Source organism: Sciurus vulgaris (genome assembly GCF_902686455.1).
Source record: "Sciurus vulgaris genome assembly, chromosome: 11".
Taxonomy (NCBI): domain Eukaryota; kingdom Metazoa; phylum Chordata; class Mammalia; order Rodentia; family Sciuridae; genus Sciurus; species Sciurus vulgaris.
In genome coordinates, this window is record NC_136472.1 from 113,104,120 (window position 1) to 113,122,094 (window position 17,975).

The 17,975-nt window shown below is 44.9% G+C and overlaps 1 protein-coding gene across 1 annotated transcript in view; it reads right to left on the minus strand.

The window, feature by feature from the left end:
* Nucleotides 1–1,004: 1,004 nt before the first annotated feature.
* SMIM35 (small integral membrane protein 35) overlaps nucleotides 1,005–17,975 on the minus strand; it is a 75,744-nt gene continuing 58,773 nt past the window's right edge. Inside the window, exons 2-5 of the mRNA XM_079104484.1 lie at nucleotides 4,454–4,570; nucleotides 3,504–3,537; nucleotides 2,674–2,808; nucleotides 1,005–2,468 (exon numbers count right to left, since the gene is read on the minus strand). Of these exons, the coding sequence (XP_078960610.1) occupies nucleotides 2,709–2,808; nucleotides 3,504–3,537; nucleotides 4,454–4,570 (251 nt within the window). The 3' untranslated portion in view covers nucleotides 1,005–2,468; nucleotides 2,674–2,708. The remainder of the gene's footprint in view (nucleotides 2,469–2,673; nucleotides 2,809–3,503; nucleotides 3,538–4,453; nucleotides 4,571–17,975) is intronic.

Below are 17,975 nucleotides of genomic sequence, written 5' to 3' on the forward strand. Positions count from 1 at the left end.
GAGAAGTTGCAGGAAAAATGGGACTTGAGTCACACTGTGAAGGGGCAGGGTGGGAGATAAGAGGGCACTCCAGGCTGGGGAACAGCCCTGACCAAGAGAGGAACTGCGGACAGGCCAGCCCACAGAACCGCAGGCTCCCATGACCGCCTCCTTCGGCTCATCTGCTGTGGACTGAGGAGTGAGGAGGGAGGGAGAAGCTGCAGCAGAGGCCCTGGCACGGCCAAGGGCTGAGTGCCCAGCCAGTTCCCAGCTCCACAGACCCAGCCTGGATTCTAGGAATATCCTCCTTTAGTATTTATGAATAAGTGGGACTCTGCCCCTTTAGAGACTTCAGAAGAATCACAGGGCGTCCTAAGGTGGGGCCGGGCGGGTGAAGATAGCTGTGCTGGGCCTGAAGAAGTAAGGAAAAGAGCAGGGAGGGGAACTGGGAGCACGTCAGAGGGCCCTAAAAGAGGAAGTAGCCCACTCTCAGTTCCGCTCCCAGGGATGGGAAATACCCTCCATTCTCCCAGGCCTCAGCAGCTGTTCCTGCATTCTCACCTGAAGCCACCAGACCTGGACCAGGACCACTGGGTTGGGACTCATCCTCCTTTCAAGTTTCCCTAAGGTCAGTGGGTCCTGCGCACTTCCAGGGACACTTGAGTGGTACTGCAGGGACTGCCAACCCAGGACTCACACTGAGTAGGACATGGTCGAGAGCGTCATTGGGACTGGACACCCCATGGGTTAAAAAACTGTGGGTCCAAGCCAGGTGCAGTGGCACACACCTGTAATCCCAGCAGCTTGGGAGGCTGAGGCTGGAAGATTGTGAGTTCGAAGCCAGCCTCAGCAAATTAGTGAGGCCCTAAGCAACTCAGTGAGATCTTGTCTCTAAATAAAAAAAATATATATATAAAGGCTGGGGATGTGGCTCAGTGGTTAAGCATCCCTGGGTTCAATCCCCAGTACAAAACAAAAAACGAAAGCAAAAAAAAAAAAAAAAAAAAAAAAAAAACTGTGGGTCTAGTCCTCAGAGTTGAGATCCAAGGAAGAAGGAAGCCCAAATCAATCTGTCTCCTTTTCTCCATTTCCCCCAAGAGACCTTCAAGGAAGAGAGGGAATCCAAAGCCATTAAGGGCTCTTCTCCACTCCCACCTACTCAGGGGCAGAAGACCCAATAAAGACTTCCAAAAAGACTCAGTTTATTAAGGCAGAGCTGGTTACCCTGGAGGATGACCCAGTCCCCTGACAGGAAGGGAGTGGGGAGGGGCTGGCAAGACCAGTCCTTCTGCTATAATCTGCTAGATCCCAAAGCGAGAAAGAAACAAGGAAAAGAGAGAGAGGAAGATAAACCACATGACACCCCTCCCCCTCCCAGTCTGCCGCCTTGGGCTCCCAGTGGCCTTGCTGCTAGGACGGTGGCAGAGGGGCCAGTGGCTGCTGGTTGTGTCAGCAGGTTTCAGCAGCTGCAGGGCTCCCTTCTCCTGTCCTGCCTGGGGGCTCAGCCTCTCCAGATGGAACAACTGCCTCAAGGACCGACTAAAACATCTCAGGGCCAGCTCCACGCCAGACCCAGTAGGTCACAGGCTGCAGGAAGGAGTGATGACTCCAAGGCGCACTCTCCTGCTGTCCTCCGGGCTGTTTCTTCCTTTGCCTTGTTCTTATCTGCTTTGCTCAGCCTCGCCTGGGTTCCTTGACCTCACTTCACCATTCTGCTCCATGTTTTGCTTCCCAGGGCAGACTGTGCTCAGGAAACCCAGTGCACTGGGAGATAGTGCCCACCCCATGCCCCGTGCAGGAGCCCAGGCAACTGGGACATTTCTAGTCTGTTCTCAGAACAACCAATCAAAATTCAGAGCTAACACGTTTGGGAGGCACCAAGGCCTGTCACAGGAGGGAGAGCAGCCCAAGTGTGGGGAAGGAGCTAGGTGGAGAGTAGCAGTTCAAGGAGGAGGATGGAAAGTGCCAGAACAAGCACAGAGGGGAGGCAGGGCACAGTAAGGCCCAAGCTCATGGGAAGTTTAAAAACCATGTCTGGAATCACCTCTATTTCCACATAACTTTGCCTAGTGAAGATATGACTGTCTTTCCAACCCCTGGTATCAAGGCTTCAAGAGGAAGTGACAGGGGACGACCCTAAGGAGCACCCCTCTGGAGTCTGGGGGCTCCTCCCACCCTGGCTGTGCAGGGTGTGGCTTGGCTCCTTGGGACACCTGCAACTCCTGCAGGCTCAGGGCCTTGTGGAGTCCAGTCCTTCTCCCTGGGCTGGCCACCTCTCTGGTTCCTGTGAGAAGGCTGCTGCCACCTGGCCAGTCCCTCCCTAGAGGACTGACTGTCCCCAGGACTCTCAAGCCACAGGCTAGTGAAGTCTTCAGAGAAGACCCCTCATTCTCCACATTCAGAGGCCAGGCCAGGTCTTGAGGATGCTGAAGAGGGAGGGTAGCCGAGGAGAGCCCAGGATGTACAAGCGCTAAGTCAGGAGTCTGTTCCTGTAGAAAAGAAAAGGAAACAGCAGAGGTGTGAGAAGGCTCCTCTAGACCATGTCACCTGGTGTGGCTTCTCAGGAGCAAGAAGGAAGCACTGAATAATCTCTGGATTCTGAGTGGACTTCGGTGCTGTGCGACAGTGCCCGGCCCCTCTTAGGCCTTTATTTGGACATGAGACACCCAGGAGTTTCTCAGCCTTCCCACTCACCTTTCCCAGACTCTAGAAGCCAGCTGCTGCCCCCGTCACACTAGCCCATTGGAGAACTTCGTGTAGCCGCCATCTGGACTGCTGATATGGCCACTGATGGTGAAGGGTGGCCCCACTTCCAGGTCCTTCAGGGTCCTGAGAAAGGTTATCTGATTAAGCTCCTGCAGCTGAGAACCTAACCTCTCTCTGAGGCTGCATATTCCTGGTCTAGACATAGGAAGACATTCCTGGCCATGGGGGATCTCCTGGCAACTGACTGACTGACTTATCTTCCAGAAGAGGACTCCTCCCATGTCTCAGGGCCAGGAGGAAGTAGATGAGGACTACAGGAAGTAGATGAGGACTACAGGAAGTAGATGAGAACTACAGTCCAAGAGGCCCTTCTGACTCCAACTCCCCATTGCTCCTGTCTTTACACCATACTGTGCCAGAGATGACACTGTTTGTAACCACATCTGTCTCCAGCACAGACAGGGAAATGCTCGAGGACAGAGATGAGGTCCAACCACCTTTGTCCCCTAGAAAGAAATGCCACAATACTGGCTGCACTAGAACCTGAAAGAATAAATTATGACTGCATGGGTGGATAGATAGATGGGTGGGTGGGTGCCTGAGAGTGATCCCTGCTAACAGGATCACTGTCATTAAGGTCTCACGTGGTTCTCTCCATACTCAAGTTATTTCATGGAACTTTTCTAAGTGGACTCTATTTGGTTTGCTTAGGGGTGTGGAAAGGAGACAGGGAGGGAAGCAATAAGTTTTAGCTCCATCTTTCATTCTTTCTTCATTATACTTAACCCCCAGAGCACACCCCACTCAGATCTGCTCACCGAATTTGGTACAAGTTGAAGACAAAATTAGGCCCTGGAAAGACAACCAAAAAAGAGAGTTAGTGCCCCAAACATGACCCTTCCAGGAATATCTTGTACTCCCTCATTGCTCTCTGGAGAAGCAGATGCCTAGGCCTTGGGATGCTGTGGAGGGCCCTAGGCTTCTTAGGGCCCTGCCCCCTGGGAGGGAGGCAGTACTAGCCTAGAGTTAAGAGAACCAGACCTAGGTTTCAATCCACCTCCATCCTTTTCCACCCCTGTGACTTAAGCCTCATGTCCTCATCTGCTTCAAAACCAGAAGCTATAATAACTTTGCCTTCATGTGGAATTTTTAAAAAAAGAAATCATATTGGGCAAAACATTGGTACATTGTAGGCGCTTAACAAATACTTGTAGACACCTGTTAAAGTTAACTGCAGATCTAAGAAATTCTCACTACCACTCAGCATTCCATCATGCCCTTCCAACTTTGCCAGGGTCCTATAGAAAGCACAGATATGTCCCGGAATTGAGAACCCCACAGTGAATTCCAGGAGAATCCCAGGAAAACTGGAACATCAGCAAGCTTAGAAGACCCAGGATCTACAGATGGGGTGGAACTCCCAAGGAGCCAGACAGGACAATTTGGAGCTTGGCCTGCCAGCCCCTTGCTCTTGGCCTTGGGGGACCACACAGCCCCTGGGATAGACTCCTGTGGGCCGTGAGGAAAGAGCAAACTGGCTGCTTGCAGGGTGGGAGGAGCTCCATTCCCACAATAAAGGGCACACAACCCCACCCAGCCACTATGACTGCTCAGCTGCCCACTCGAGTCTTCAACCACCGTAACTGCCACAGGAAAGATTTTTGCATCCTGCAGTGTTGAAGGGACCGCAGCCCCGTCTCGCCTTGCTAACTGCTGAAGGATGGGGGGCTGGGCAAAGCTGGGGTGACAGGGGCCAGTGCTCACTTACCCTCCCAGCAGTACCCACGCTGGTACCACTTGGCCAGGCTGTAGCCGAGGATGGACACGAGCAGCAGCGATAGCCCCACGCTGAGGATCAGGCCCAAGGTGCTAATGGAGTCCTCACCTGCAGAGGGATACAGCGGCCTGGAGCCCTCTCACACCGGCTGCCCTGCACCATGTCCACCTTGCCTCCCCTCTGCCCATCGAAGTGACTGTCCCCTGGAAATCTCAGTCAGCGCTAGCTCATTCAGTCCAGCCATACTACCACCTCCAACTCCGATACGTAAATTGTCGGAGTGAGACCCTGCAATATTCAATCCACAGGAAGTGCCCTCTGATAAAGCTTGGAGCTGGGCGGCCTCCCTGAAGCCACCTGCATTTTGCTTGATGAAGAGTCTCTGCGGTTTGCGGGAGAGCGGGGCGGTTCAGCCTTGGCATGAGTGTAGGGGTGGGGGGGCAGCTGGAGATGCCCGAGAGCACAGACCCAAGGAACCTGGGTCTCCGGACCCCTTGCAAAGCCCATGTTTCTGTGGCAGGGTGTGAGCCCTGGGCTCTGCCCACTGCCCATACTAGTCCCCTCTTCCCTTTTTGTGGCGTGGGCGCTTGGCTAAATTTACATTTTATTTGTTAAAGTTAACTGAGGAGAAGGAAACAGAGACTGTGGGGCCAGAGATGAGAGGCCAGAGCAGAAGTGGAGAGGGACCAGACTCTGAGGAAGAGGCTGAGGGTGGGAGCAGCGTGGGGCAACCCACCCAGGCCAGGGTATGCACAGTCGGGGAGAACAGACCCCTCCTGCCCATGAGGCACCAGGACGGTGGCAGAGCCAAATGATTTGTCTCCATGGCCTGGTGGCTGGAGGCTTCAGGGGGGGCACTGGTCAGGCACAGATCCTGGGTGCAGGCTAGTGTCTGAAGTCCAGCTCTGTCACTTGACAACTGTGGGGCCCACGTCACTTCCTTCACCTGGCTAACTGTCAATTGCTCTGCAGGAAATGAGACTAGAATAAGTACATGAGGTCACTGTGATGATCAATGGAGATGTCGAAGAAAGCACCGAGAAGAGGGCCTGGCATACACTAAGTGCTCAATAGATGCTGGTCATGTCATTGCTGTCACTGTCATTACCGATAGTGTGATTTATTTATTTATTTATTTATTTATTTATTTATTTATTTATTTATTTATCTATCTATTTTGCTGGTGGGGATTGAACCCAGCGGCACTTAGCACTGAGCCACATCCCCAACCCTTTTAATTAGGGGCTCACTAAGTTGCTGAAGCTGGCTTTGAACTTGCAATTCTCCTGCCTCAGCCTCCCAAGTGGCTGGGATTACAGGCATGTGCCACAGTGCCTATCTTAAAGATACTCCACAGCTCTCTCTCAGCAAAGGGAACTGTCAGCCATGTGAAGAGAGAGCCTACAGAGTGGGAGAACATCTTTGCCACTCATAGTTCAGATAGAGCACTAATCTCCAGAATCTATAAAGAACTCAAAAAACTCTACACCAAGAATACAAATAATCCAATCAACAAATGGGCTAAGGAAATGAATAGACACTTCACAGAAGATGTACAAGCAATCAACAGATATATGAAAAAATGTCCAACATCTCTAGTAATAAGAGAAATGCAAATCAAAACCACCCTAAGATTCCATCTCACCCCAATTAGAATGGCGATTATCAAGAATACGAGCAACAATAGGTGTTGGAGAGGATGTGGGGGAAAAGGTACACTCATACATTGCTGGTGGGACTGCAAATTAGTGCAGCCACTCTGGAAAGCAGTGTGGAGATTCCTTAGGAAACTTGGAATGGACCTACCATTTGGCCCAGCTATCCCACTCCTTGGCCTATACCCAAAGGACTTAAAATCAGCATACTACAAAGATACAGCCACATCAATGTTCATAGCTGCTCAATTCACAATAGCCAGATTGTGGAACCAACCTAGATGCCCTTCAATTGATGAATGGATAAAGAATCTGTGATATATAGATAGATAGATAGATAGATAGATAGATAGATAGATAGATATACACACACAATGGAATATTACTCAGCCATAAAAAATAATAAAATTATGGCATTTGCAGGCAAATGGATGAAATTGGAGAATATCATGCTAAGTGAGATAAGCCAATCTCAAAAAACCAAAGGACGAATGATCTCACTGGTAAGCAGATGATGACACATAATAGGGGGTGGGAGGGGGGCAAGAATGGAGGAAGGAGGGACTATACAGAGGGAAAAGAGGGGTGGGAGGGGCGGGGGAGAAAGAAAAAATAACAGAATGAATCAAAAACTATTACCCTAGATAAATATATGATTACACAAATGGTATGCCTCTACTTCATGTACAAAAAGAGAAATAAGATGTATCCCATTTGCTTACAATAAAATAAATTTTAAAAAAGAAGTCAAATATTACATGATTTTCTACTTATATGAAATACCTGGAACATACAAATCAAGAGATAGAAAGCAGACTGGTGGTTTCTAGGGGCTGAGGGAGAGAAGAATGGGGAGTCATTGTTAAATGGTTACAGAGTTGCTGTTTGGGGTGATGAAGTTTGGAAAATAGTGTCAAGCGTTGTACAACATTGTGAATATAATTGTCATCATTAAATAGTATACTTTAAAATTTAAGAAAAAATATTTCACAGTTCTCCCTGCCCACACCGTTCCCTCTTCCATGCCTTGTCCTTCCCATTAAAGCAGGCACAGGAGGAGAACATGACCACCAAATGCAGAGAGAAGGGGGTCTCTCTCCCCAGTCTTAAGTTTCAAAAGCGCAGGCCCCTAGAGAAACAGAAAGGCTTCGCAGTGTAGACAAAAAAATAAGTGCGCATAAGATTTACCCTCTTGGTCATACTGTAATTGTAATTTAGTCTACCAGGCCAATATTATTACTATATTATTTCCTTTCCTGGGATCTCAGCAGCTCAACAGCAGGATTAAAAAGAAGCAAGAGATGACACAGTCTAAGGAAAGAAAGGCTTAACCCATGCCAACACTGGAGTCCAGGACAGAAATCAGCCACAATGCCCCATCCCCAGAACCCAAGAACAGTCTAGAAGTGGCTGCTATGGTCTGAGCTCATCCTCCAAAATTCATGTTTAAACCTCATTGCTAACGTGATAGTATCCACCACACGAAGACGGAGCATCCATCCACTTGGGAGGACACAGTTACAGGATGCCTTGTTGAAACAGATAGCAGCCCTCACCAGACACCAAACCTCCTGGAACCTTGATCTTGGAATTCCCAGCCTCCAGAACCGTCAGAAATAAACCTCTATTCTTTACAAATTAGACAGTTTCAGGTGTTTTGTTATAACAGCACAAATGGACTGAGAGGCAGAGCAGTGGCCTGTTGAACTGGAAGGTGCCTCAGGGGAGGCCGCTACAGGCGGTGGGGAGGGGAGGGACTATGAGGCAGCCCCCTGCAGCCCAAGCAGCTCCCTGCACTCTGCAAGTATTTGATCTCACCTTCTCTGTGCAGGCACTATCGAAGACACCTGCATTACAGCAATAAACAGAGCAGACGAAAACCCTGTCCTCGTGGAGACTGCATTCCAGTGGAGGAAACAGGCCCATACACAAAATAAAGAAATGAATTACATGGCGTATGAGAAGGCGATGCCTGCTTGGGGGCAGGGAGCAGAGAAAGTCTGTCGGGTGGAGAGTACAGTTTTAAATAAGAAGTCGGGGAAGCCCTGTGGAGAAGGCACAGTGAAGAGCAAGGTGCGAGGGAGGTGAGAGAGGAGGCCATGCACACACTAGAGTGGAGATGTGCTAGGCAGGGGAAGCAGGAGGGACAACTGAGGCCAGAGCAGGCCCAGCAGGTCCCAGGAGCATAGTGGAGCCCTGGTGGTGAACCAGAGAGCAGGAGAAGAGGTGGTCAAGGGAGCCAGGCGTGGGGGGCCTGGCAGGCAATGAGGGGAGCTTGGCTTTTCCTCTGAGCGTGATGGGGAGTCATAGAGGACTTTAAACAGAGAAGGGACATGACCTGAGGAGAGGTCACCAGCTGGCTACTGTGTTAAGAAGAGACAGGGTGGAGATGACTGTGAAGAAGTGCTACTGAGGAAAACCTAAATAAACCCCGCAGCTTCACTTGCTCTTAATTAACTTAAAAATCACTAATTCGGGAGGTCATACAGCTGGGCAGTACATTATTAGTCTCCCACTGGCTTCGCTGTAGGCAGCACTTCTGATGTGGATTTTGATGGGAATGGTTGCCTAGTTACTCTCTGGCGACCTGAAGGTCACGTTTGCTGAAAACACTGGCTCTTCACCTGGGCCTGCAGACGGCCCGTGGGTGCCTGGGGTAGGATAAAAAGCTTAGCATCTCTGCCTTCATATTGTCTGTTGGCTTTCTGCCTTAACCTTTGGGGCAGATTCTATGCATCTCTGCATGCAGATGGGGACATTGCTTCAAATGTTGATCAGCTGAGAAATGTTTTATCCAGAACCATAATATAGGGTTAAGTTGACCTAGACTTGCCAAGTTTCTCTTTCTTCCCTCTTTAAGGCAAAAACTGCCTATCAGCTGCCATGACCAAAAATACCAGACCATGAAAGAAGCAAAAAGAGGTAGAACCTTGTAATGAGACAAGGAATAGGAATTGCTATAGTTGTGTGTTATGTAGTAATAATAAGCTGTATTTGGTATTTGCCTGGACTTGTAAAACTAAAATCAAAAAGGCACCTGGTGACAAACTTGCTGTGTGGCAGGATGACCACTCCTGAACAATGCCGAAATGAACTTTTATCTATGATTGAGTGGTGGCTCCTAGTCCAGTCGTGTTCTGGTCTTTTCAATGAAGACCGGAGCGTGACTGGGCTGAAAATCACTACTTAAACCCCTGGACTGTTGGAGCAAACTGTCAGCAGCACCATGACCAGAAGACTCCACGTCACTCTGTCTCTTGACTGCCCCAGTTGCTGTCCATACCATGGCTGATTGCTGATTGGCCATTGTCACTGAGGCCAGACAACTAACCACCTGTCCCGCGATGATGACTGCCATCCAGCCTCCAGCTTATCAGACACCCAAGGACAGTCAAAGACATCCGAGGAGCTGAGAGAGGCAGCGGCTGAGAAGAATCCCCTCGGTCTTGCTGACTGACTTCTTGGCTAAGAGACATTGCACTGAGTAAGTCCATGGGGACTGGACTCTAGGTGAGCAAGGGAGTGAATCTTAAATGTATTTGTGACTTGCTGTTATTAGGAATGTTAAGTCGAGCGTGCATTGCGTGAATAAAATCCACTTGTTGGAACCAAACTTGATTCCTCTCTTACTCACTGCTCACAACAAACCCCAGTTCCTGGAAGATCTCAGCCTATTTCCAGAAAAGACATGGCTACCCCTCCCCTTCATTAGCCTCTCTCCCTCCTCATTTCTGTTCCATGTCTTTAATTAGAGTTCCTGCTTCTCTATTCTTTGGACACTAGTTGAATAAAGCTCCTTCCTCTTCCATCACCTCTTGAATCTTTGGCTTTATCAAGGGGCAACAGAATCAGATTTTTTCTGTTATAGAAGAACCAGTTGGGGGGACTACTGTAAACATCCAAGCAAGTGATGATCATTGCAGGAAAGTAGGGGAAGGAACTAAACCAAGGTCAAAGAAAGGTCATCTATGTGGATGATCAAGAAAGGGAGAGTGACCTAAGAGTACAGGTCTTCAAGAACTAGGGATTGGTGAGCCAGCGTGGAGGGACTGTGACTCAGCACAATGTGATGGTAGTACTGGTAGTGTTTGTGGAAGTTGGGCTTTTGAAGGGTTTCATCAGAGGAAAGTCAACCGGGGGTTGGAAGTACCAGAGGAAAGCACCAGCAGGGGAGTCCCAGGCCTTCCAGAGGAGAGGCAAGGGAGTGGCCATCTCTGTTTGCTGCTCTTTGACACTATACCACTCCCAGCATTGCCTGTTGCCCTGAAGGAGCTTGCTGTGACTAGCATAAGCAAACTCTAGGGTTCGGCGAGGGGCAAAGGGGGTTTGGAAAATAAAGATTCACAAACACAGATTTTGAAGATTAAGCTGGGATCAAGTGAAGCTCTGCCCTCTGTGGAGATGCAGATCTAAAGAGTCATGCCAGCAATCTTTATTTATATATGTATCATTATCAGGTTAAAGACTATGCAACCATTGTTCTTTTTATTCAGGAAACTAGGACATCCTATGTAGCTTTTCCACAGTTGCAATCCACAGTTGCAAAGTGCGATGTTAGGAGCTTTGTACAGCTCTCAAGAAAGTCCATTGTTTAAAGTTACTGTAAAGCAGGCAGGAACAGAAGGGGAGCCGGTGAAACATTGTGGTTGTCTAGCATAAGAATTCCTTCTTTCCCAGGAGCAATGTGCCTGAGATCAAGGTCAGAGCTGATAGGACTCTTGCACAGAGCCTCCTCATGCAGGGCACTGCCACAGCAGCTAAGCATCCTGTGCCCTTGCACAGAAACATTCCCAGGCACCAGGCATGCCACAGCCATGAGGTCATCAGAGACCCCCAACCTCAGCTGCTGCTCTCCCATCCTCTGTCACCGCTCTCCACAAGAGCTGACAGACACAATAGCTCTATTTTTTTTTTAATTTATTTCTTTATGTGGTGCTGAGAATCGAACTCAGTGCCTCACGCATGCTAGGTGAGTATTCTACCACTGAGCCACAACCTCAGCCCCCAATAGCTCTATTTTTAATTTCTGTCTTCCCAGGATGTTCCTTTAAGTAATATTCTTAGTCTCCCTTTATCTACCCTTTTATTATAAAATATTTAATGCATATGTCGAACACCATAGTTAATATCCATGTACTTACTACCCATTTTCAAAGGATTCTAAAATTTGCCATTCTTTCTTATAAAGCATCTCAATTTCAGAGTAGTCCTTTCTTCTCACTCCCTCTATGTAACTGGTCTCCCACATTTGTTTATCTTCCCTATGCATGTTTTTAATTCTTTTACTTCATAGTTTTTCCATAAATCATATAAAATGGTATTAGAACTACTTCTGCTTCTTTCTATCATGGAATAACAGGGACCAGATTTACTGTCCCATCTTCAGTAACTAGAAAACCAAGCAAAATATGTAAAACAATGAGCAAGGTAATATAGGACAGTGGTCCTGAAGGAAGAAGATGAAGTCAGTAATCCTCTGAGATTGTCTAGTTTACTGGCCAGGTGAATCTCCAAAACTCAGCACAGGGAGGAGGAACCTAGAGAAAGCCCAGCTTAGTCTGAAGTTGAGGAAACAAAATTTGGAGTTCAAGGAAGTCAGGGCAGCTAGCCCAAATGCCATAGAGGAGGGAACTGGACAGAGAGACTGATTTCCAGAGATCCATCAGCAGAGGGGCCCCAAAGTCTTTGGTTGTGCCTTGTCTTTTAATTTTGCTTATGTTGTCTTTTTGGAGCAGATTTTTTATTTTATTTGGGTCAAATTTGTACATATTTTTGGTTTTGATAAATCTTGAGAAACCCATCACTACTTGGAAGTATACTTGGAAGTATTAGTATACGCTGATACTTTTCTAAAAGTTTTAAAGTTTGTTTTCAATAGTTATACTTTACCCATAATTCATTTTTATATATCCATCCATAATTTTTATATGGAAAATTAGCTTTCTTTCTTTTCCCAATAGTCCATTGCTGTTGCATTCATCAAGTTTAACACATACATATGTTTCCTTTTCTAGACTTTCTACTATCTTCTGCTGTCATAAATGTCAATTACTTTACCATTCCTTCATCATCTTACTTACCTATGGGCTCATAATGTATCTTGATAGTTGGTAAAATGAAACACTCCATCTTATCCTCCCTCAAAAGCATATTAGTTATTCTGGTACTTCGCTCTTCCTTGTGAATTTTGGCATTAGTTTTTCAAGGTCAGTGAAATTATGTTTAGAATTTTGGTTATGATTATAATGGACTTGTAGGTTCATCTGCATAAAACTGGTGCATTCATTATACTTAATCTTCACATCTATGAATATAACATATTTTTTCATTTATTTTGGGCCATTTTTAATAAGCTATAATATGAAATTTCTCCTTTAAATGTTTGTTCCTCCTTTTTAAATATTTACTCCTATACATTTATAGTGTTGCTGCAACTATAAATGGGAACTTGCCTTGTGTAGATTGGGCTTCCATGTGGCAATGATACAAACTCTCTCATTCTGATACTCTTGGACATATACACTATACTGTCCACAAATAAAAGGTAATTTGGTCTCTTAGCTTATATACTTATATGTCTCAATTTATTCTTTGTTTTTCTGTATTGATTAGAATTTTCAGTAGAATGCATTTTAATGTATGTATTTAATGCTCCAAATTTTCCCTGAAGTATCACTTTGGTTTCATTCCAAAAGGAATAAAGACATGTAGTATTTTTACCTTTGTCTGATCTAAATGTTTTGTAATATCCTCTTAGATTTCTTCTGTAACCCGAGAGTTCTCTGGTGGTAGCTTTTCAGTTTCCAAATAAACATAGTAAGATGTTTATCTTTATGTTGTTCATTAAGATAGATGTTGACTATATTGTCATGGCTAATACTCTTCCTAAGAAAAGAGGCTAACAATCTAATCTCAATAATGGCTCAATGCTTTCATCTAATTTGTGAAGTCAAAGTAAAGTTTTTGAAAACTCATTCTGTAGAAGGTAAAACATCTGAAAGTATTACAAATGTTATTGAAAATTCATATTAAAGGTTTAACATTAACAACTAAAGTGCTTTGCGGTTTTCATACATGCCTCCAACCCATCTCCTAGTTGACTAGTTTCTCTTCAGTCATGTCCAATCTACTATTAAACCATCCTTTGTGTTGTTAATTTCAGTTATTGTATTTTTCATTTCCAGAATTTCAATTTAGTTCTTTTCAATAATTTTCAATTATTTCTCACAATTTCCTGTCATAGCTCTTAATTCCATATTATTTGATATGCCTCTTTCCTGTATTTTATTGGTAGTTCTAGGGTTGATAACATGTATCTTTAACTGATCATAGCCAGGTATAAGTTATAAGTAAAAGAATAAATAAAGATATACCATGTAAAATACTAATCAAAAGGAATCTGAAGTGGCATTTTATATCCAACAAAGTAGAATTTAAAGCAAGAAATATTACCAAAAACAAAGAAGAATGTCTTTTGATAAAAGGACCAATTCCTCAAAAGGACATAGCAATTCTAAAAGTGCAGACATCTTCGTTATATGAATTTAAAATTCAAGAAGAAAAATGGGTAGAATTGAAATAAGTACTAGAAAAGTCCATCATCATAAGAGAATTCAACTCTTCTCTCAGTAATTGGTAGAAAATAAAAATCAGTAAGGTTACAGAAGATACAAATAATACTACAACCCAAATCAATCTAGACAGTTACAGACCACTACATCAAACACCCGCTGAATATACACCGTTTTCAAGTACCCATGAAACATTCGCCAAAATAGATCATATATTAAAATGTAAAACTAATTTTAATACATTTTAAAAGACTGAAACCATATACAGCACATTCCCTGATCACTGAATTATATTGAAAATGAACAACAAAAAGATATCAGGAAAATTTCCCAACATTTGGAAATTATACAACACATTTCTCAATACCTCAGAGGTAAAAGCATATATCATAAGGGAAATTAGAAATACTTAGAACTGAATGACACTGAAAACACAACAGTCTTAAAAATGTGAACAGAAAGCCCAAGGCAGCTGAAATTCATAGGAAGAGGTGAGAGTTATACAGATAAGAAACTCAGGAATGTACAGAAGGGCCCCTCGAGGAGTAGATCAGTGCACTCAAACTACCAGAGGCCAGAGAGGAAATCATGTGAAAGGATTAGTTAGGAATGATATTTAGCATTCAAATAGGGCTAGGAACAAGGCCTGTTCCCACAAGCCAAACTGGACAAACTTATAATCCACTGGTTATTTGATAGAAAACTGAATAAGATCTTGCCAGTCTAGGAGAATAACTAGTCCTTGGCCAAATGTTGCTCTGGACCCACCTAACAGATCACAAAAGCAAGACCGGAAGGGATCAAACTGTTTCCAAATAACTGTTTCCCTGAACATTTATAGGCAAACCAAAATACCCAGTACTCAGCAAGGTAAAATGCAGAAGGTCTACATCCAATCAAATCAATACGTCAGACAAATAAAATGTCTGGATTTAGCCACCCCAACAAATGGCATAGCAACCACACAAGCAAAGCACAGCACAAGTAAGTAAATAAACCCAGAGGAATAAAGACACTGACATAGAACAAACATCACTCTAGTAACAGAGGAATTTTCTAAAAATTGTTTCCTTCTCTAGAAGCCACTTAAAAAACCATCATAATGAAAACAAAGGAAAAGAAAGGTTATGGAAACAAATTGAGAACAAAATAATGTCAGTATAGAGATAATGCATTCAATATAAATAGCAAGGAATAAAATAGAGTAGAATAGGGCAAAGTAGAATAGACATCATTAAAAACTAAATAACTAACAAAAGGGGCATGAGATAAGCACCAAGGAGGGGGAAGAAAAACACGAAGACAATAGAGCAATTAGAGAAAAGGGTAGCAGTTGTGGAAAGCAAAAATAATCCAGGCTAAGGAAGATGGGCAACCCTGAGATAGAGAACCCAAAAAATTAAATAGAAAATGTTTTCTAAGTTATCAAAGAATTTCCCTGAAATGAGAGGAGAAACAGAATCTGTAGACAAGATTGTAAAAAGTTCTACGAAAATCTGATTCAGAACACTCAAGACTAAGATAAAGCCTAATTAAAGTGCTGTTGCAGTTGTTCGGCTGGTTTTCTCAACATCACACCCAGTGTCTGTATTCAGCTCTGTAATGCTGCTGCTGCTCGGACCCTGCGAACATTCCTCCTGGCAGCTGGGGGGAGCCCTGCCCACAGCGGGTCACAGAGGATGAAGAAGGGACAACTTCTTCCTGTGTGCTTCCTGTTGTCTTCCTGTGGATTTCATGCTACCATCTGCATTCCCTAATACTGACATCCCAGCATTTCTTCTAGAATCAGTCAGGTCTATTTTGCAGTTTTTCCAAATTCATCGAACCAGTTTCATGACTCCCTACATCTGCCCCAGAAACAGTAGCACCAGACTGCCAAAGCTTCCTCCTCTCAGAGCTCTGAGACTCTCCTCCAAGCTCTGTGTTTTAATACTTGCAAGTTCTTCCCTTTGTTCCCAGTCCTAAAGCTGGTAGCTCCTGCCTGATATTGCTACTCCCATGATACCTAGTGTTCTCTGCTACCTTTTCAGTTACCTAGTTAATAATTCTCCATAACAAATTATCTCTGTTCAAATAACTAATATGGTTTCTGTTTTCAAACTAGATCCTAACAGTCTGGAAGAAATATAAAAATATCTTGGGAAATGGGCAAGGGGATACAACATAGCTTAGGTTGGCCTCAGACTTCTTCACAGAAACAATGTCAGGAGATAATAGAGCAGTGTCTACAAGGTTTTAAGGGGGAACAAAGGTGAAACCCCAAAATACTTTACCAAGGCAAGAGGTTGTTAAAATATAAAAACAGCAGACAAATATTCCCAAATATGAAGGATCTTCATAGAATATCCACATGCTTTCCTTGAACCCAGCTTCCACTGGTTGGGAAGCAGCACCGTGTCACTTCTTAACAGAGGAAGAAGAAGCGCTGCTCTGTGCAAGGTGTCTGATTCCAAGTTGGGAGGACAGTGGCCATGAAGAGGAACAGACCAGTGGGAGAGTCAAGGCTGACCCACAAGAGGGCATCCAGGTAGAGAGCGAGGGAAGTCTAACGTGGGCACCAGAGCCCCAGCAGGGGGAGGAGGCTATCCCGGGAAGAGCAGTCTGGCCTGTGAAGTCTGAACCTGAATGAGGTGAAGAGGACAGCCATGGCGAGGCTGGGGAAGATGGCCCAGAAAGCAGAGTCAGAGACCACACAGGGTGAGGCCGTGACAGGGCTGCCCAGGAGGAGGCGTCAGAGCCCGAGCAGAGTGAGACGGCATCAGTGCTGGAGGGGAGATGGCAGCAGAAACAGGGTGTTGATTACATACGGGGGATTAATCAAATAAATAAACATATTAAGGATAATGGAAACCAGATTTCATACTCTGGGGAAAAAAATACGTATACAAAAAGAGAGAAACCTAGAATAAACTCTGTAGAGTTAGAATTTGAGTCACTGGTATGAACAAAAGTTTTCTGCCTATAAAAATAGAAATAAATGTAGATGTGTATGTGTGTATGTGTGTGTAGATGTTCGGAGATGGGGGTCCGCTGAGGGTGAGGACGTACGATGCCTACCCAGTGCACTCAGACATCGGAGATCGGGCTCTGAAGGCACGGATCGAATTTTACTTAGGATTGTACAGGACATATATAGGCACATTATCCAACAGGTTCACATGCTTGTAAAAGCATAACAGAATCAGCCTATAGGTGAACTATACGTCGAGGTAATGTAAACAAACCAAGTATGCCTAAGTAATTCTGCCCAGCAACAGGTCTGAGACAAAGGACTGGGGGGACGGTAAGCTCCCGCACACAGCATGAGGCAAGGCAGCGCGGGTGAGCTCACATCACAGCTTGCTGGGATGCCTGATAAGCGAGGCCTTCCTTCAGCTTCTAACTCAGCCTCAACAGCTGCAAAGACCTACATTCCATAGCGAGTCTTTACCATGACCTCAGTTTCTCTGTCCAGACTGTTTGGCTTACTTAAACCATGGTGTCAGCGACTGCTGGCAGATAAGCATGAGGAATGTTCCCTACGTGTGTGTACCTCTGTTCATCAAGAGGCTTGGGAGCAGCAATGTCCCAATGTCACTGAGCACATCTACCGCCAGGATCTTGGCTTCTAAAAGCCATTTTACACTCCTTGGAGAAATAGCTGATTTCAGGGCAGGCAGGGAAAGCACAAGACAAACTTGATTCCTCTTCCTGTGCCAAAATAAGAAGAAGAAAGGGCCCAGACAATAACAAAACATGTCCAAAAGATATATGAGCCAGCTTCTGTTGGGCAAATCATTCATCATTTGGGCATGAAAATAAATAATGGCAGTAAAAACCCACTGAATAAAATAGAAGCTTTAAGTCCATGCAGACATTGATCACTCAGTTAATTAAAAGCATAATGCATATTGTGAAGTTTACATAGTTTTTAATTATTCCACAGAACATATTTATTAATTATAAAGAGGTCCAAAAGGAGCAACTTTACAAAGGGACAAAGCCCCTCTTGTCATCAGTAATGACACATAGTTACGTCCCCAGTAGGATACAAGAAGAACCCAGCATCCCTTCTGGGACATTTCTGTCAAAGATGTGGGCCTAAACATAATTATGGAGAGCCATAATACAAACTCAAATCGAGGGGCATTTTACAAAACAGAGTGTAATCTAGAATAAATTTAGGTCACAAAAGCCAAGCGAGGAGGTAGAAATGTTCCAGACTGAAGCCCACCAAAAAGACATGAAAACCAAATCAACTTGTGCTCTGAACTGGATCCTTTTGCTATGAAACCTTTATTGGGGCAA